Consider the following 19463-nt stretch of genomic DNA (forward strand, 5'->3'; position numbering starts at 1 on the left):
TTTCTCTTCCCTTTTTCCATGTTTTCTGCCCCCTCAGGCAGCACCGCACTGCAGTCACAGGGCTGACCTTCTCTCCTGATGGCAATTTGATGTTCAGCTCCTGCCTGCAGGGAACTCTGGCTCTGTACAGACTTGTGGCACAGAAAATCCAGGTTCTGAGAGTCCTGGGTAAGACCCTGGGGTTGGGATTGCCTTTCTTCTTTTTCTGTATTAGCACAGACATGCTGATGCCAGAGCCAGCCCAAGCTCAGCCTGCTTGGAGTGATATTTCCCAATGAACTTTCTGAGCTTTGGCATTTACCCCTGCTCTGGGCTTTGCTGAGGTACCTCCAGTCCTGGGGGCACTTCTGGGCCCTTCACAAGGTAGACACTGAGGGGCTGGAGTGTGTCCAGAGAGGGGAACAGAGCTGGGAAGGGGCTGGAGCACCAGGAGGGGCTGAGGGAGCTGGGAAGGGGCTCAGCCTGGAGAAAAGGAGGCTCAGGGGGGACCTTGTGGCTCTGCACAGCTCCTGACAGGAGGGGACAGCCAGGGGGGTTGGGCTCTGCTCCAGGGAACAGGGACAGGACAAAGAGAAATGGCCTCAAATTGTGCCAGAGGAGGTTTAGATTTGATCATGGGAAAATTTCTTCATTGGAAGGGTGGTCAGGCACTGGCACAGCTGCCCTAGGCAGTGGTGGAGTCACCATCCCTGGAAGGATATAAAAGATGTGGATGTGGCACCTGGGGGCATGTTTTAGTGGACTTGATGATCTTAGGGGGCTTTCCCAACCTCAATAATTCTGTGATTTGTTTGTACCTTCTGTGTGAGCAAACCCCAGTGACTGCCAGCCCTTCCCTACCTGTCCTGGTTCAAACCCTCTCATCCTGCTGCTCTGATGATTTCATTAATGTGCTGGGGTCACAGAGATTTATTCATGCCCAAGCCCTGACTCTTTCCATTCTGTACATGTGCAATTTAATTTGTTTGAAGTGGATTGTTGCCCTAATCCTGCCTGCAGCAGAGCTGCTCTGTGCTGGTGAATGGAGCTGGTGGAGAGCTGGAGGCAGGGCAGGGGCAAGGCAGTTTGGAAAAATTAGTGTCACATTTAATGTACACTTTGGAAATGAGTTGTGACAGCACAAGCTTGGGCAGGGAAGGGGAAGTCTGATTTTTATACAGTGTAATACTGCACAAAGAGGAGGAACCTGCCCCAGGAGGTGTGCAGGAGAAGGAACAGGGATTGGAAGAGTCAGGGAATTAATCTAAAATCACCCAGGTTTGGTGTCAGTGCTGCAGCTGGACCTTCACGTGGTGCCTCTGCTCTGAAACTGTGTTTGCTGCCTGGTCACGTTCCAGGGACAGAGCAGTGCAATTATGGTCATGGAATAAATACAGAGAATTGCTGTAATTTCTGTGATTTTCAGACCTCTGGGTCTCTCTGCCCTGTGGACTGACATCAGTGTGGTGGTGGTGAGCACTGACCTCATTCTGCTCTGGGTTCAGATGCCCAGGCTGCAGCTGAGATCTCACAGAGCTCCTCATCACAGCCCCTTGTAACACTAAAAAATAAGTCCTGAAATCTATTTTATTCCTTTGACTTTGTTCTGCTCTCCTTGAAAACACTGCATGTTCACCAGGCAACAAGCTGTACATCTCAACCTTGTTTTTGAGGTGGTTCACTGCACATTCTGGGCGTGTAAATAAAATTTGCAGCATCTCCTAGAAGCACAGGTTGCTTTTTTCTCAAGCTGCTGCTGAGCAGCACCATCAGAGTGGGCTTTGCTGCTGCTCACTGCCTTGCTGTGTCCCCCAGGCAATGTGGTGGCCCGGGATGGTGGCGGTGGCGTGGACACCCTGGTGCTCAGTGGGGACAGTCGCCTGCTGGCCTTCGTGGGGCCCTCCAAGTACGTGGTGACAGTGATGGAGGCCTGCTCACTCGATGAGGTACCCAGCAGAGTCCCCTCACTCTGGGGACAGGGCTGTCCCCTGGGAACCCCCAGGCAGCAGCCAGGGAGGTGGATCAGGGCTGACAGTGAGCTCCCTGTTTTCCCTTCTGTGAGACAGAAATAACACATTCAAGGTTTCTTCTCCTCTGCCTTCGTTCTCTGTTAGAAAGATAATTTGGGGTGTGCTGTGGAGGCTGTCAGCTCTCACCCCTCTCTTGACCTGCTATCCTGGGCATTGTCTGGACCTGCAGCCCCTTGTTAAGTGGAAGGGAAGGGTCCAGGGGGCTCCATAGCTTAGTATTAGGAGCAATCCTGGGGCTCTTGCAGTGTTGTTCAGCGGCTCTTTGTTCCACAGCTGCTGAGGGTGGACATCAGCATCCTGGACCTGCACAGCACCATCCTGGACTCTGCAGTGAAGGTCTGCTTTGGTCCTGTGCCTCAGGGAGAGCTCCTGGTGTCCACTTCTTCCAATAAAATCCTTGTGCTTGATGCAAAAACCGGGCGGCTGGTGCGAGAGGTAGGACACTGAAATTCATCCCCCAGGTCTCCTGTGGGGGCTGGGCACTTCTTGTCTTTCTGGGAGGTTAAATGAGAGAAAAACTCTTCCTGGAGCTCACAGGCTTCAAAGAAGCACAAGTGAGAAGCCTGCAGCTGTCCCAGTGTGCTTGTGCTCAGGGTGAGCCTGAGCTTGTCCTTGTTTTCCACACTGTCACACTGCTGTTCTCTTGCTGAAGTGTAAATAAGGATATGAACCAGCTCAGCTAAGGCTGCTGGTGCCATTTCTTGTCCTCAGGTGTCCCCTGTGCACAAGCTGAGCTGTTCCTCATTGGCACTGAGCAAGGATGGCCAGTACCTGCTGACTGCTGGCGACAAGGTCATCAAGGTGTGGGACTACAGGATGCGCTTCACCATCAACTTCCAGGTACTGCCCACCCGGGGGAAGGGGGTGGTGCTGCATTGTGAGTCCCCAGGGAAGAGAGCAGCAAATGGGCTCTCTATGACCTGGCCCAGTGTCCCCAGTCCCAGTTTGCCCAGCAGAGAAATGCAACCCTGATCCCACACTGTGCCCAGCAGTGGGCACAGGCTAGGGCTGCCAGAGCACCCCAGTGAGAGCCTCTGCAATGGACAGAGGTAGGTATAGCTCTGTGTTAGGGACAGAGAGAGAAAATGGAGAGGAAAATGGTTCACCCAAAGCTTCAGAGATAGGATAAGACTTTGGACTCTTCAGCTTTTGCTTCCTTCCCTGAGTGTGTTGGAGGTCTGCCCTGGGTTGATCAGCCCACGGGTGTGAGAACTGTACGTGTGATAGATCCTCTTCTGGACCTTCTGCTGAGGCCTGTAGACCCTGGCTGGGCAGGACAGGGAGTGGAGAACCCCATCCTGACAGGACAGGTGGTGATGGGGATTCAAGGCCTGCTCTCTCCCAGGTGTTCATCGGGCACTCAGAGCCTGTACACCAGGTCGCCTTCACCCCAGACCAAGAGCACGTCATCAGCATTGGGGATGCCATCTTCCTCTGGGATTTCCTGGCTCCACCTCCAGTCAAGTCATCCCCAGGCAGGTAATGGTGCTGGCAGTGCCTGTGTGTGTCCCCTGTCCCTGCCCCTTCCCTGTGTGACTCCAGTCTCCTCCCCTTCCCAGGGCTCGTTCCCCTGTGTCCACTCTGGTGCTGGGCTCAGGTGAGTTTGCCTCTTCCCATGAGTTGTGCTGGCAGCTTTCCCAGAGGGATCTGGGGGGATGTTCCTTCCCTGAGGGGGTCATGTAGTGGGGGGCAAACCAGCTAATTAGCCTTGAGGGACAATCTCAAATTAATTGGCAGCACCTCTCAGTCTGCCTAGGTGGGGATGTTCTGAGCAGAGTCACTCTGGGCTTTCTGGTAGATTTTCAGCTTTTGCCTTCTGTCTTTCTCTGCCTCCATCTCCTCTGTCTTCTTTCTCCCTTATTGCCCCTCTCTCTCTGTCCCTCTCTTTCTTAAAACACAGAGAAGTGGTTTCTATGGAAGCTGAGGTGTCACCATCCAGAAGGATGAGAGGAGCATGGGCTGAAGGAAGTGACACCAAGCCCTTTTCTTTCCCAGACAGAAGCTCTGAGAAGCCCAAGGATGGCTCTGAGACCCCTCGGCAGACAGTGCCTCTTCCACTGCTCTCCTCCCCACCATGTTTGGATATCAGCTCTGTCCACCCAGCAGGGTTTCAAAGTAAGAGGAACTCCTTGCAGGAAAGGGGAAAATTAACCTCGTTTTAGGAAAAACTTGCCTAGTTCAGCAGCATCCTTGGAGCCATCCCTACCTGTGACCCCTTCTGGCAGACCAGTCTGCAATTCCTTCCCCTAAGCTCAGCTTTACTGGGGTTCAGCACCCCTTTATCCTCTGCTCTCCTCCACACACTGAGGTGCTGGCACAGCCTCTCTGACTGTGCTAAACACCTTGTTGGTCATTCCTGTAGGAATTGTCTGCTTTTCCCTCCACTCTAACAGCTGAGCTGTTCCACAGAGCAGGGGTCAGGCACACGTGAAGTGGTCCTGAAGGACATGGGTGGCTCCATCTTCCCCCTGATTTCTCTCCCCAGGTATTTCCTCTGAGTCGGACAGGGAGGAGGAAGCAGAACTGCCAGGCAGCAGCAGGAAGGTGGCAAATGAGCACAGAGATGCCTCAGTCATTGTGGTGGAATCAGATGGGAATGAGGAGCCTGTTGTGAGGCCCAGAGTGAGGCAGGAGAGCTCGAGGTCTCCTGAAAAAGCAGCAAACGGTAAATCCAGGGGTATTGCAGGTTTGTACAGAGCTGCAGGCCTGCATGGCAGCTTGGTCTATCCCCCAAAACCAAAGAAAGAACATGGTTATTATTATTATGGAGCAGAGAGACCCAGCCACGTGCCCTGAGCTGTGAGGTGAAAGGCTGCAATGTGTTCCTAAGGAGTTTTCCCTTGGTCGTGACCTTCCAAGGGCACTCAGTATTGAGGGGGACTCACATTGATCCCTAAATCTGCTCGTTTTTCTGGCTCTTTCCCTGCTGCTGCTTCTGGGCACACCAGAAGCCTGCCTTCAGCCTGGAGCCAGTATCATCTCTGAGTGGCACGTCCCATTAAATCCAGCTGCAATTAAAGCTCCCAATGGCTCTATTAATAGCTGCACAGCCTGGGAGCTGCAGTGGTGTGTGGCAGCCTGCCAGGAGCAGGCAGCTGCCAGTGCTCAGCCCCTGCAGGACTTGTTGGAAAGCCTCAGGATAAAACTGCCCCCAGTGCTGGAGCTGTGGGGCTCGTGGTTTCACAGGGATCCCACACAGCACAAGGTGTGGCTGTCCTTAGGCTGCTTGCAGTGTGGTGTGGGAAATTTAGGATTCTTGGATAACTAATTAATATGATTAAGTAGAAGCTGTTTATTGTTTACATTAAGTACTTATTTATATATTCTAACTCTACTGATTACATTTTTTTAATTGATGTTTTTGTTTGTCTATGTGTTTTGTATGTACTTTTAAGAATATGTGATTGGTTATAGTTTAGGTGGTTTACAGTTCTTTGTGGTCTTGGAATTCAGTTTTTTAGTTACTTCTTTCTTATTTTGATACAGTTTATATCATAGTAACTTTGAATTTTAGAGAACTTTGAGAAAATTATGGTAAGAACAGTTACAAGTGAAATGACTGGTGCACACTGTAGTCTAAGTTGTTCAGATACATTGCTACAAGTGGGAAAGGAACTGAGAACTCCAGGGAATGGCTGGAGCTGAGTCAGGGATGGTCAGGCTGGATATAAGGAATAGGTTCTTTCCCCAGAGGGCATTGATTGAACAGGCTCCCCAGGAAATGGGCATGGCTGCCAGAGCTCCAGGAACGCTGGGATGATGCTCTGAGGTGCAGGGTGGGATTGTTGGGGTGTCTGTGCAGGGCCAGGGGTTGGATCCTTGTGGGTCCCTTCCCACTTGGCATATGTATATGTGTCACACATATGTAAATGTGTATGCATTATGTATGTGTCACACATGTGACACTGCAGTTTGCTTTTTGCCTTGTGCGTGTTCACACATGCACAGCACCTGAATATAAGCAAGCCACAGCCTGGCTGCTGCTCCCAAACCCTTCCCAGGAGCAGCATCCCATAGGTACCATTTTCTCCTTTGTGTGGCAGAGCCCAGGAAGGGAACCAGAACTCCCAAATGTTGCATCCGCCCAGATTCCTACCGGCATTTCACCCCTCGCTTCAAGGCATCAGTGCTCCCCCAGGTGAGAGTTTTGCTGGTTACCTGGTGGAGAACAGGCATTTTGGGGCTGGGGTAGGTGGATTTTCCAAATTGTTTCCATTTTGTTCTCTGTTGGAAAGCAATTTGGGAACTATGCCTCTAGGCTGATGTTCAGCACAGAAATCCTCATGTTAATTCCCTGTTCTCTTCTACATGTAACTCTTCCCAGACTAGTAAAAAGTGAGTTGTGCTCAACTCTTTTTGTGTTGCCCAAATCTGCATACATTTTTATTCAAAAGGAGTGGAAATGGCATGTGCTATTGAGAGTGAAAGACGAGTGAGCAATGGAGTGATTCATTGTGCTCCCATATTTATGAGCAGCTGCATTGGCAGAGCAGATGGGGAAGGCAAATCCATGGAGCGTAGTGAGGAGAGACACAGCACAGCTCCTGCTCTGTTAACAAACACAGCAGGGATAAAACAGAAACTTAACTCAGCCCTTCCCTAAGCTCTGCTGCTAGTGCTGGGAGAACAGCTACATCCAGATTTCATCCCCACTCCTCTCCTCTGTCCCTCCACCTGGCAGCATTTTTCTCCCAGTTCTCTTCCTGTTGAAATATCTGCATCCAAACCCATGGAACTCTTTCCCAGCAGGATTAGCAGCTGCTCCTTGGCTGGGCATTTGCTGCCAGCCTGTTTTGTGCCCTATCTAAAAGCATCTGTGCCTGGCTGTGCTGGGGCAGTGCCTCTTTTGTTATAGAATGTTATTTGTCTCTTCCGTTATGGAATTGTGTGAGTGTTGGCATGGATCTGTGTGGGATGTGTTTGAGGACACTCACTTTTTCCTGTGTGGGTGTTGATGCATCTGACCAGACCATTCTTCCAGAGATTATTTTAAGCCAGTGTCTGTTTTTCTTGCAGAGTTTCGTGTCTCCTCCAGCGGGCAGTGAGGTGCTGAAGCTGAAAGCAGTGATCGGCTACAATGGGAATGGCAGAGGGAATATGGTGTGGAACCCAGATACAGGTACACTGGGAATGCTCTGCAGGGCTGGGATGTGTTGCCAGAGCAGCTGTGGCTGCCTCAGGATCCCTGAAGTGCCCAGTGCCAGGTTGGACAGGACTTGGAGCAGCCTGGGATGGTGGAAGGTGTCCCTGCCCGTGGCAGGAGGTGGAAGGAGAGGAGTTTAAGCTCCCTTCCAACCCAACTCGTGTGTGATTCTGTTCTGTGATTCTAGGGGTGTGTACTGAGTGAGGTTATGATCCGACTGTTAGATGGGGATCTTTGCTTGAACACAGAGGTTCTTTGTGCTGGTAAAATCCAGTAGCTCCTTGCTGTTGGCAAGCTTTAGTTGGTGGGACAGACTCAGACTCCAGCTGTTGAGTGAACAGAGCAGGAGGGGAGCTCCCAAAGCCCATCCTGCCTCCTTTCTCTAGCTGGAATGGTGGCCAGCAGCTCTGCTTCACTCAGGTTAGGGAAAGTGAGATTTCACCCCGCTCCCAACCTGCTGCTGCTGAGCTGCATCAAAGGCTCAGCTTTTACGTATTAATGAATCATAGCATTTTCCACGTGGGCTGTGGTGGGGGCTGGATGTGCAGCCTTTCCATGAAAACATCCCCTCTCCTCCCCCTCCTCTGCCAGGCTTCTTCGCCTACTCCTGTGGCTGCGTCATCGTGGTTGAAGACCTGCACTCGGGCTCGCAGAGCCACTGGCTGGGCCACGCCGAGGAGATCTCCACTCTCACCCTCAGCCACCACGCCCAGGTGGGAGGGGCTGCTCTGCCCCAGGACAGGGCTTGTCCCTGTCGCTTTGCAGTCCCACAGCCTAAAATCCGTTTTGTTGTTCCTCCTTCTGCCTGGAGGCTATGGAGATTGTTTTGGAGTCAGCTCTCTGTTGTGCTGGAGAATGTCCAGAGAAAGGAACAGAGCTGGGGAAGGGGCTGGAGCACGAGGCTGATGTGGAGAAAAGGAGGTTCAGGGGGCCCCTTGTGGCTCTCCACAACTCCTGACAACAGGGGACAGCTGGCAGGGGTCAGGCTGTGCTCTCTGAACAGGGACAGGATGAGAGGGAACGACCTCAAGCTGTGCCTGGGGAGGTTCAGGCTGGACATCAGGAAGAATTTCTCCATGGAAAGGGTGGTCAGGCATTGGAAGGGGCTGCTCAGGAGTGGTGAAGTCCCCATCCCTGGAGGTGTCCAAGGAGGAGCTGGATGTGGCACTCCATGCCCTGGGCTGGGTGACAACATGGGGATCAGTCACAGGTTGGACTTGGTGATCTTGGAGATCTTTCCCAGCCTCAGTGATTCTGTAAAGGCTGTTCTCTTCCTGTGGGTGATGCTGCCTTTCCCTCCTGCCATCACTGAATGGTTGTTTCTCACTGAATTATCCATTTGCCAGCCACATCCCTTTAATGTGAGATAACTGAAAAAACCGTTAAGGCTAACGAGCATTCTCTAATTACACATTCTCTAATTACTTACACATTGTCTCTTAGGTTCTTGCCTCTGCCTCAGGGCAGAAGGATGGAGACTCCCACTGTCAGATCTGCATCTGGAGCACCCAGGATGGGGCCTGCACAGCAGAGCTGTTCCACCACGAGACACAAGTGCAAGCCATGGCGTTCTCCTGGGATGACAGATTCCTTGTCACCATAGGTGAGCACTCCTGTCACAGCAGCTGTGGGTGCAAAAAGACACCCCAGAGCAGACAGCTCATGGCAGGAGGGTGCTGTGAGCACCAAACTCCTGCCAGATGTGCAGCAGGCTCGTGGGTAGGAAGCTGTGCTGTGGTATCCTTGGGACAGCAGGGAATGCAGCAGTTAGAGCTTTCTTCTCCTGACTCACTGGTGCTTCTTAGACCCCCTGCAAATGGTTTGTGGGTACTATTTATAGTGTGCAGAGGGAAAAACCTTCTTCTGGACTTGTTATTGCTGCCTAGATGGACTTGGACAGAAGTAGCCAGGCTCCCAACTGTGAGCCTCCTGCCAGGCAGCCATGCCAGCACAGGATGGATGCTCAAGCTGTCTGTTTTGTTCAGGCAGGGGACATTTAAAGGACAACATGCAATTAGGAAGCTCTTGTTTTGCATGAGAGGGGACCTGTGGAGCAGGCAATACACTCCCTCCAGGCTGGTGAGGTTGCCTTTGGAGAGAAAAGCAGGCTTTGCTGGAGAGAAAGGGAGTTTTGTGCTCTTCAGGGAGCAGTGTGGGAGAGGAGCTCTCCTCCTCCAGCTCTGGTCTGGGCTGCAGGGGAGGGAAAAGCTCCACAGAGCTTGTGGAGCCTGGGAAAGGCAACAGGAGAGCACTGTCCTCCTGAGCTCTCTGGAAGCTTAGGAGCTTTGCCATCACTGAGGTCAATGCCTTCTGCTCCCACCCAGCTGTGGTGGCTCCATGGAGGTCAGCTCCCACCTCAGCTGGGACCTTGGCAAAGGTGACATCCCGTTCTTTGTCAAGACAGGGTTAGCCCTGAGTGCCCAAGTCACTGGAGAGTTTGTGTGGGGCATTCCCAAGGTGTGCAGAGGCTCCCAAGGATGGGGAAACTGCTCTGACATTGCTCTGCCTGCCCAATCCCAGCCCTGGCTGCTCCAGGTGACTCCACTGCCAGGACAGCCTTGCCACAATCTCCAGGGTGAAGTGCTGGGCCAGTTCTGCCTGTCCTTAACTTGGGCAAGCATCTGTCGTGTTGTGCAGCTTGTGCTGAGCACAGGAGGAGCTGTGTCCATGCCTGGAATGGTGTTTGGAACAGCTGTCTGCCAACAGCTGGATGAGGGGTGGCACAGCTGATGTGTGTGTGCTGTGTGGATGCTTGTGAGCATCCTGAGGCAGCAGAGTTCTTCCTGCTCTCTTTCCCTTTCTCCTTAGGGGACTACAGTGACCAGACCATGGCTCTGTGGAGCACCCACACCTATGAGCTCGTGCTGTCCACTTGTATCTCAGAGCCTCTCCACGATGTGGCTTTTAGCCCTTTCTCTCACCAAGACCTTGCCTGTGTGGGGAGGGGAGCTGTGACATTCTGGGTGTTGGAGCAGCAGGAAGCTGCTGTCAGACTCAAGGTAAACCTTCCTTTTACCTTTTAAGGTTTATTTTCAGCATCTCTGACTTATTTTCCAAGCTCCTGGTGAGGGCTCTGTGAGAGCTGATGATTTCTCTCAGTGAGGTGATATTGACTGTGCACAAACAGCTTTTGGTTGTATTGAGGAATTAACTGCAGGAATTGAAGGGAGGAGGATGTTTTTTCTCCTGATTCATCTAAGCACTTTCTAAGTTCATTGCCTTTGACATTGCTGGTTTTTATGCTCTGGCAGGTTCATCGTGCCCCTGCCCCGGACGTGCTGGGACTGGTGGAGCTGACATCTCTCTGCTATGGTGCTGAGGCTCTCCTTTACACTGGGACCAACTCAGGCCAGATCTGTGTGTGGGACACAGAGACCAATTCCTGCTTCATGACGTGGGAGGCTGATGAGGGCGAGATCGGTGGGTGCAGTGCCAGGGCTGCAAGGGGAACGTGCTGGGAAAGGAGCCCTGAGCTCACACACTTCCCATTTCAGCTGTGCTTGGAAACCAGTTTGCTGTGTTGGATGCAAGATGGGTGGGGTGGCAATGGATCTGTGACCTGGGTCTCCTTGGGGCTTTATAGAATCATTAATGTTGGAAAAGTTCTCTAAGATCATCAGGTCCAACCACTGACCCAGCACTGCCAGGTCCAGCACAAAGCCCTGAGCACCACATCCACAATCTGTTTGAGTCTTGCAGGGATGGTGGCTCCACCACTGCTCTGGGCAGCCTGTGCCAAAGCACCCACAGTCTGTAAAACAGTGCTGGGCTGTAGAACTTTCCCACTTTGCTGCCTGAGTGGCTGTCAGGAGCACCCAGGGATGATGACAGGGTATCATTGTCACCACCTGTAATAAAGGGATGAGACCATTGTTGGGCTTGAAATGATTTACAGCTCAGACAAACATCAGTCTCAGAGGCCATGAGATTTTAGAGGAGCAGGCAGTCAGCCATAGCACAAAGTAGTCACAAGTTCTTTGTTACAAGACAATATAGAACTTTCTAACCCAATGGACAGTTGCCACAGGGTTTATTTTGCTTTTCTAACCTATCACCTTTACTTACTTCTACTGCACTGCAGATATTTTATCCAATAGGCTTCTGTCTCACATGCACACTGATGCTTCTGTTGTAACTGCTAAACTCTTAGCTTATTCTGTACAACCTCACCCCTACAGTATAAACCCTTCACCATCTTTCCCATACAGTTTCTTACTCGCTTAAGGCATATTCTTACTTACAACTATAGAAACATAAGTTTCTGAATTTTCTGCTTAATGTCTGTGTATTGTATTTTTACATCAATGCAAGCTTCTCCCGAGGCTGCAAATCAAACCCTTCAGTGTCTGTGGAAGTTTCAGTTTTTTCCAATTCCCACATGTCTTGGTTTGAACAGACAGGTGTCTGTTAAGGAAGGCAAGAGCCTTCCTTGAAATGGAAAATGGAAACCCCTCCCTCTGAATTATTATAACTTTTTAATTAAGAGGCTCCCAGGCAAAGATATGGGAATAGGAATAACAGTTTTTTACTAGGAAAAATTAAAAAATACAAATGCCATAGTACAAAAAACCCAGAAAACAAAAAACTGCCAGAGTCAGAATAGGAGCTGACACTCTCTTGGTCAGGGTGCTGGTAGCAGTCTCATTCCATGGCCCTCCTGCAGTGCCAGCTGTGGCTCTGCTGCAGCAGGGATCCTGCACAAGGGGGGAGTTTTCCTCTGCAGCTCCAGGGCTGCTGCAGATGGGCCTGGGCTCCCTCTGGCCATGCAGGGCAGCAGAAAGCTGCTCCTCTGGCAATGCAGGGGGCAAAGGCTGCTGTGCTGTGCCAGGCTCAGATTGGATCCAGGTAGGAATGCTTGGCTCCTCCCCTGGGCACAGCATCTCCCCATGGGATGCTGGAATTGGATCAGCCCTGCAGGGACACTCAGTGGCCATGGACAGCAGAGAGGGTTGGTTGTGGAAGAGATAAAACTGCCCCGTGAACAGAGGATACCTGCCCCATGTCTGACAGCTGTCAGACAGCATACACACATACCTTACCCCCAGCACACCCAGCAGGGACCCTGCACACTGACAGGTGCCCTTCCTCCTCCCCAGGGGTGCTGCTGTGCCGGCACCAGCGCCTGCTCAGCGGCAGCAACACCAAGCGCATCCGCCTGTGGTCCGTGGGCAGCGTGCAGGAGCTGAGGCTGAAAGGGCCCAATGCCAGGTAGGAGCTCATGGTCTCTCAGCTGGCAGCCCCCAGGACCTGTCTGAGAGGTGGCTTTTTGCAGACAGACACCACGTGCAACCACGCTGCTCCTGCTGCTCTTCATCCTTAGCTTTTTCTCTGCATCCTGTGACTGCTGATTCTTTCTGTCTGGATCTTTTGACTGAATTTTTGCCACAGGTAGCTGAACCCTCTTAATAGTGGAAGTGGGTGTTTATCGTGCCTGAAGTTTGTGTCTGTGGTTTGTAGGAATTCCTTTAGGAGAAGTAGGGAAAATACATTGCCTTTGTTTCTTCTCTCATGCTATTGCATGCCCTATTCTTTTCTTTCCCGTAAAAAGATGGTTTAAGTACAAATCACAGAAATTGAATGGTTTGGGTGGGGAGGAACCTTCAAGACCATCCCATTCCAACCCTCCCTGCCATGGGCAGGGACACTTTTCACTATCCCAGGTTGTTCCGAGCCATGTTCAGCCTGGCCCTGGGCACTGCCAGGGATCCATGGGCAGCCACAGCTGCTCTGGGCACCCTGTGCAGGGCCTGCCCACCCTCACAAAAAATATTCCTTCCCTATATCCCATCCAACCCTGTCCCCTGGCAGTGGGAAACCCCTCTCCCTTGTCCTGTCGCTCCAGGCTCCTGTCCAAAGTCCTTCTCCAGCTCTCCTGGAGTCCTTTAGGCACTGGAAGGGGCTCTGAGGGCTCCCAGGATGAACAACCCCAGCTCTCCCAGTGACTGTTCCCTGGACACAAGCCCCTCATTGAACTGGCTCATTAGGAAGTTGGATTTAAAGCAGGCAGAGTGGCTGTTCCAACATCTGAGCCAGTCCTTCTCCCACCCTGCCTTCCTGCAGGTCTGGCTCAGTGCTGCTGGAGCACGAGATCACCCTGGATGGGACCATTGTGAGCGCAGCCTTTGATGACTCCCTGGAGATGGGGATTGTGGGCACCACAGCAGGGACCCTGTGGTACATCAACTGGCTGGAGAGCACCAGCATCCGACTCATCAGTGGCCACAAGAGCAAGGTCAGAGGCTGGGCCTGCTTTGAGTTTTGCTGTTGCTTCAGGGTCTCTTTCTGTTACAGAAAAAAGGCGTTCAAATGGTGGGAGAGAAGGTATTTTAAGACAGCTTGCAGTGCACCTTGCCTGGACTACCTTTGGGGTTGGTTTACTCTTTGCCATGATTGATAAGGTTGGAAAAGACCTTTAAGATCATCAAGTTCAAGCACCAACCCAGCACCACGACATTAAACTATGTCCTCACATGCCACACCTACACATTTTTTGAACACTGTTGGGTATGGTGAATATTTTTGAATACTCTAGGATATGGTGACTCCACCATTGCCCTAGGCAGCCTGTGCCAGTGCTTTTACAACCATTTCTGTGAAGAAATTCTTCCTAATATTCAGTATAAATCTTCCCTGGTGCAAGTTGGGGACATTCTCTCTTGTCCTGTTAGCCCAAAAGCAAAGCTCTGCACCATCTTTTTTGTTCCCTCTCATCTGGTGGGTCCCATGAGCACAATCCTGGGGATGAAGGGGCAGGGCAGCTGATGTGCTCTGGGCTGTGGCACCCTTAGAGCCCTGCTGTGTGCCTTTTCCCTGGAGCAGGTGACTGAGGTGTGCTTCAGTCCTGACGAGAGTCACTGTGCCACGTGCGGCGAGGACGGCAGCGTGAGGATCTGGGCTCTGGGCAGCACCGAGCTGGTGGTGCAGTTCCAGGTGCTCAACCAGGTAAGGGATCACATCAGTCCCTTCCTCTTGGCACAGGGAAGTGTCCCCTGTGTCACCAGGTCTGTGCCAATTTCCTTGCAGAGCTGCCAGTGCCTGGCCTGGAAGCCTCGTCCCGTTGGGGTGTGGCCTCGTCCCGGCGAGAGCCAGCACGTGGTGGCAGGGTACAGTGATGGCACTGTCCGTGTGTTCAGTGTCTCCAGGACAGAGATGGAGCTGAAAATGCACCCCCATGCTGCTGCTCTGACAGCAGTCACCTACTCCACTGATGGTGAGGCTGCCTGAGGGGGACACTGGGGACATGGGACCTCAGGGAATGTGGCTTGGTGCTGCTCTGTGTCCTGGCCCCCTTCCCAAAACCCCAGGGCCAGGGAGAGCCACAGAACTTGTCCCAGTGAGCTCTGGTGACTCTGCCAGCTGGGCATGTGCTGGGTGGGACACAGGAGGTGCATTGGCTCTGGGATAGCCAAGGGGTTTGGGTACAACAAACACCTTTGTTTTATGATCTGCTGTGGCTCTTCTTCAGTATTGAGGTGTAGTGGGTGTCTCTGAGACATCTCATCACACCCAGCCCTTGACTGGGATGTTCCCAGCCTTTCACAGTGTTTCAGGACACTGATATTCCATAGCTTTGGACCTTTCTCCTCTTTTTTTCCTCCTATAAGAAGTGTCCCATTCTTTCCTCTCCTCTGCCACCAGGGGAAATGATCCTATCCGGGGCCAAGGATGGGATAGTGGCTGTCAGCAGCCCTCGCACTGGAATGACCATCCATGTCCTGGCTGACCACAAAGGCTCCCCCATCACTGTTCTCCAGTGCACCAGGAAGCAGGTGAGACCTCAGGAGTGACCCCAGTCCCCATCTGTCACTGCACAGCTCTGGTCAGCAAGTTTGCTTTGGTGTCCCTTGCTTTTCCTCTTTGGAAGTCTTCCTCCATCCCTTCCAGAAAGTTCTGATCAGCTTTTCCAGGGGTATATTCAGTGGAATAAATCTCCATGTATTGCAGGTGCAGCCTGAGTTGAGGCTGTACCTGCAGGGGGACCTTTGGTGGCAGTTGTTGACACCCTGCACATGGGTGTGACATGAACCTGTGCCACAGGCTCTTGGAGAGCAGCATCCCTCAGGAGCAGCCCAGGCTGTCAGCCTGCAGACCCTGTGCCCCCCAAAAAGGGTTTTTGGTTCCTCTGAGCTGGGAAGTCTTGGCTGTGCAGCAGTGGGATGGTTTGATACTCCTTTATCCTTCTCTTCATGGAGAATTTTTTCCCTTTGCACAGCAGAAATGAGAATAGTTTTCTCTAAGCTCTCAGGCTTTAAGATCATCTACACTGCAAGGCTGTGTTTCCTGGTAATCTGAGACTGAGGAAATCCTCCTTGATTGGAGGTGAAGGACGTTGTTAGGGGACACGTGGTACTGGAAATAACTCCCCTAGGAGATGTGCAGATCCACAGGGTGTCCCAATGAAGAGAACTGAGTTGTTCAGACCAGAATTTGGGTTGGAAAGGGCCTTAAAAACCATCCATTTCCAGCCCCCTGCTATTGTAAATCAAAGGTAACTCTGACAAAGGGGAGAGAATGATGCATCTGACTCCATTGATATCAGAAGGCTAATTAATTACTTTATTATACTATACTATATACATTTCATCTAAACTGAATCTGCCAAGCATTCACTCTGCACACACCTGCTCACACTGCACTGAATCTCATGACTGTCACCCAACATTCCCCACACACACACACTCTTGGCCCTGATAGGCCAAGGAAAGAAAACATCCTCACTTTGGCTAAACAATCTCCATATTGCATTCTGCTTTGGCACAAACACAGGCACAGCAAGTGATAAGAATTGTGTTTTCCCTTTCTCTGAGGTTCAGAGAATGTGAATCTCAGAAATCCTTGGGAAGAATTGTGCCTTGCTTTTCTCTGTGAAGGGAAATGTGGCAACACCCTGCCATGTGCAGGGACCCCTCTCACTAGACCAGGTTGCTCCAAGCCCTGTCCAGCCTGGTTTTGGACACTTCCAGGGATGGAGCAGCTGCAAACAGAGGTTAATCCTGGCTTTCATCCCTTAAACACAAGCCCCATGTTCCCATGAGTTCCTGTCCCACTCTTTACTGTCCCCCTCCTTCAAAGCCTCTGTGCACCAAGGACAGGGCTGTGTTTCTGCTCCCAGTACTATGAGAAGGAGGGGAGCTCACTAGGACAGGGCTGGGCTGTGTTTCTGCTCCCAGTACCAGGAGCTTGGGGTGGAAGGAGGGGAGCTCACCAGGACAGGGCTGTGTTTCTGCCCCCAGTACCATGGGAAGGAGGGGAGCTCACCAGGACAGGGCTGTGTTTCTGCCCCCAGTACCATGAGAAGGAGGGGAGCTCACCAGGACAGGGCTGTGTTTCTGCCCCCAGAACCATGGGAAGGAGGGGAGCTCACCAGGACAGGGCTGTGTTTCTGCCCCCTATACCATAAGAAGGAGGGGAGCTCACCAGGACAGGGCTGTGTTTCTGCCCCCAGTACCACGAGCTCGGCGTGGAAGGAGGGGAGCTGTGGCTGGCAGCCAGCTCCGACCGCCGCGTCAGCGTCTGGGGCTCCGACTGGCTTCAGGACAAGTGTGAGCTCCTCGACTGGCTCAGCTTCCCAGCCCCTGCTGGCCCTGAGGTGAGTGTGGCACCTGCCAGGCCCTGCCTGCTCCTGGTGTGAGGCTGGGCACCAGCAGAGATGGAGGAGGGGAGGCTCTGAGAGTGACTGTGTGCTTAGGGAAGGCATCTCTGTTAGTCCAGCCCACAGAGTGTTGCCAATGCACCTTCTTGGGTGTGGAAATAAAGTAGCAGGGCCAGACTGCTCTGCAGCACTGACTTTAAGCATGGGAGCCCTAAACTGCACCTGCAAAGAGCTGAGAGCCCTGTGGCAGCAAAGCAGAGCCCAGGCAGCAGTGAGAAGGAGGGAGAGCTAATTATGAGCTTGCTGCTAATTCTGACACTCCTGAGTGTGAGTGCTCTGAGCCAGGAGCATGGTGATGGCTTCCCAGAGCCAAGTACTCAGCCCTGTGTGCCCCTGCTGCTTGGCAGAAGCCTCTGGCTCCAGCCCAGGGGCAGGGTTTGGGCAGCAGGACACCTGCTGGAAAAGCAGGAGGATCTGTGTTGGTTGGAGAGGATGGAGCTGGTCCCTGGTGCAGGTGACATTGGCAGACAGAGGGGAGCTGGGTGGTTTTGGGGGGGAAAGAGGCAGTGCCTCAGACTGGGTCCATACAGCACCTGGGCTCTGTCAATAATTCTTCCATTTATTACCAAAAAGATGGATTTGCTCTGGAAAGAAGCTCACTACAGCTCTCCCTGCAGCATGAAGGTTTGATCTTGCATTCTCTGCTCAAGATCTGCCTCCTGGGCCCTGTTTTCGTGTGTTAAGCTGATCCACAACCAAATCCCAGCTTCAAGCCCATGCAGCAGTAATATCTCAGTGGGAATTCAACCTGTTGGAGCCTCATGGGACCTGCTCCTACAACACTAAATGATTTGCTTCAGGTTTCCATGGCAAGGTGTGGTTGTTCCTTGCTTTCCCTGAGCCAGAGATGGGAATGCAAGAGGGAGGAAGCAGCCTCCACCATACTCATGTCTCACTGCTCAAACTCTCACAGCCCTGGGGTCCCTCTGTGCTCTCCTTTTATCTCTCATTGATCCAAATAAGAGAACCCAGCCTGTTTTGTTGCCTTTGGTTTCCCTCTTCAGGGTCTGGACAGCCTCCCTCCCAGCCTGGCTGCGTTCTGCCCTTGGGAACATGGTGTCCTGGTCTATGTGGGCTTTGGGCTGCAGAAGGAAGCTTTGTTCTACAGCCTGAGGAAAAAACAGGTACCTGTCCCCTGCCACGGGCAGTGGGGACAGGGGAGGCTGCCCTGTGTGTTACCCTCAGTCCCAGGGGTGGGGTGGGCTCAGGCAGCCGCTCAGGGAACAGATTTTCATTTTGGAAACTCCCGAGTGTGGCCCAGGTGAGCAGCAGAGCCCTGCTCCTGCCTCAAGCTGCATCCAGGCAGGCAGGCAGTCCCTGATCCCAGCGAGAGGAAGGTGGCTGCTTCCAGAACATCCAACACTCTCTCCATTGTCTCCTGGATGCCTGGGACAGCTTTAGGAGCTGTGCACCCTCAGCCTCCCCATCACCCTCCGTAGGGCTGTGGCTGCACAGCTGTGGCTCTGCCCTCCCCTTTGAGCTGCCCGTGTTTCTCTTGCTGGCCTGCAGGTGCTCAGGAAGATCTCCCTGCCAGCCTTTGCCACGTCCCTCAGCCTGTCCCCAGCTGCACCTTTCATGGCTCTTGGCTTTAGTGGTGAGTGCTGGGGGTGCCTGGGCCACTCCTTCTTCTGCCAGAGGGGAAACAAGTGTCCTCATTCATCCAAACAAGAGACATGTCCTCAAACCTGGGAGCTACAGTCCAGGGAGAGGAGAAACCTCCAGGAGGCTCCTGGGTCAGAAATGAGACGCATGAGGTCAATCCTCTTGGCCATGGGCGGGGTCTGTCACTGCAATGACTTCCCGGGGTTCTGGACTGTCTCCATTTCTGCAGCCTGTGAGGCAGCAGGGACCTTCCCACAGCATGGGTACAGGCAGAACCCTGCTCCTGGCAAGGGCACCTCAGTCCTGGAGCAGTTTGGGTCTGTCTGTCCTGTCACTCAGCTCAGCGGCTCAACTTCCAGCTCGGCAGCGGGGAGGGAGCCTGGGGAGTGACTGGGAGTGGTGCTTATGTCTGGGAAAGGACAGGGACAGGGGCTGGGGGTGACTGGAAATGGCTTCTGGCTGGGAAAGGACAGGGACAGGGGGTGACTGGAAGTAGGGCTTCTGGCTGGGAAAGGACAGGGGCTGGAAGTGACTGGGAATGGTGCTTCTGGCTGGGAGAGGACAGGGAAGGGAGGCTGAGAGGGAATGGTGCTTCTGGCCAGAACAGGACATGAAAAGGGGGTGGGAGGTGACCACAGATGGTGCTTCTGGAAGTGACTAGAGATGGAGAAGGTCTGTGAGTGACAGGGAATGGTCTGGAGGGCGATGGGGGCCAGTGGGAGGCTCCTGGCACAGCCCTGAGCCGCTGCTCTCCCCAGACCGGCTGCTGCGGCTGCAGCCCTGCCCCGCCGGGGCCCCTCAGGACTACGCCGGCCATGACGACACCGTGCACCTCTGCCGCTTCGCGCCCTCGGGCCGCCGCCTCCTCACGGCCTCGCACAGCGCCGTGCTCGTGTGGGAGCTGCCGGGCGCCTGAGCCGGGCTGGCCCCGCACCAGCGACGCTTCTCCAGCAGGACAGGCCCCGGCTCCGGCCGCAGCCAGGCCCGAACCGCTCCCCCACGGCTGCAGCGGCTGGCCCGCCCGCGGCCCCGCCCGGGCCTGGAATGTGTGTCACGG

At 53.1% G+C, this 19463-nt stretch overlaps 1 protein-coding gene across 1 annotated transcript in view; it reads left to right on the top strand.

Moving 5' to 3' along the window:
* Window positions 1–19399, top strand: part of WDR90 (WD repeat domain 90) — a 36414-nt gene extending 17015 nt beyond the window's left edge. The window contains exons 19-41 of the mRNA XM_059484478.1: window positions 38–168; window positions 1795–1925; window positions 2283–2444; window positions 2721–2849; window positions 3355–3488; window positions 3569–3606; window positions 4005–4124; window positions 4495–4674; window positions 6053–6147; window positions 7026–7128; window positions 7744–7865; window positions 8596–8755; window positions 9961–10151; window positions 10404–10572; window positions 12249–12360; window positions 13213–13384; window positions 13972–14094; window positions 14176–14362; window positions 14791–14921; window positions 16598–16741; window positions 17809–17928; window positions 18314–18398; window positions 19165–19399. Of these exons, the coding sequence (XP_059340461.1) occupies window positions 38–168; window positions 1795–1925; window positions 2283–2444; window positions 2721–2849; window positions 3355–3488; window positions 3569–3606; window positions 4005–4124; window positions 4495–4674; window positions 6053–6147; window positions 7026–7128; window positions 7744–7865; window positions 8596–8755; window positions 9961–10151; window positions 10404–10572; window positions 12249–12360; window positions 13213–13384; window positions 13972–14094; window positions 14176–14362; window positions 14791–14921; window positions 16598–16741; window positions 17809–17928; window positions 18314–18398; window positions 19165–19322 (3097 nt within the window). The 3' untranslated portion in view covers window positions 19323–19399. The remainder of the gene's footprint in view (window positions 1–37; window positions 169–1794; window positions 1926–2282; window positions 2445–2720; window positions 2850–3354; window positions 3489–3568; window positions 3607–4004; window positions 4125–4494; window positions 4675–6052; window positions 6148–7025; window positions 7129–7743; window positions 7866–8595; window positions 8756–9960; window positions 10152–10403; window positions 10573–12248; window positions 12361–13212; window positions 13385–13971; window positions 14095–14175; window positions 14363–14790; window positions 14922–16597; window positions 16742–17808; window positions 17929–18313; window positions 18399–19164) is intronic.
* The last annotated feature ends 64 nt before the right edge of the window (window positions 19400–19463 follow it).

The sequence above is a fragment of the Ammospiza nelsoni genome, chromosome 17 (assembly GCF_027579445.1).
Source record: "Ammospiza nelsoni isolate bAmmNel1 chromosome 17, bAmmNel1.pri, whole genome shotgun sequence".
NCBI lineage: Eukaryota > Metazoa > Chordata > Aves > Passeriformes > Passerellidae > Ammospiza > Ammospiza nelsoni.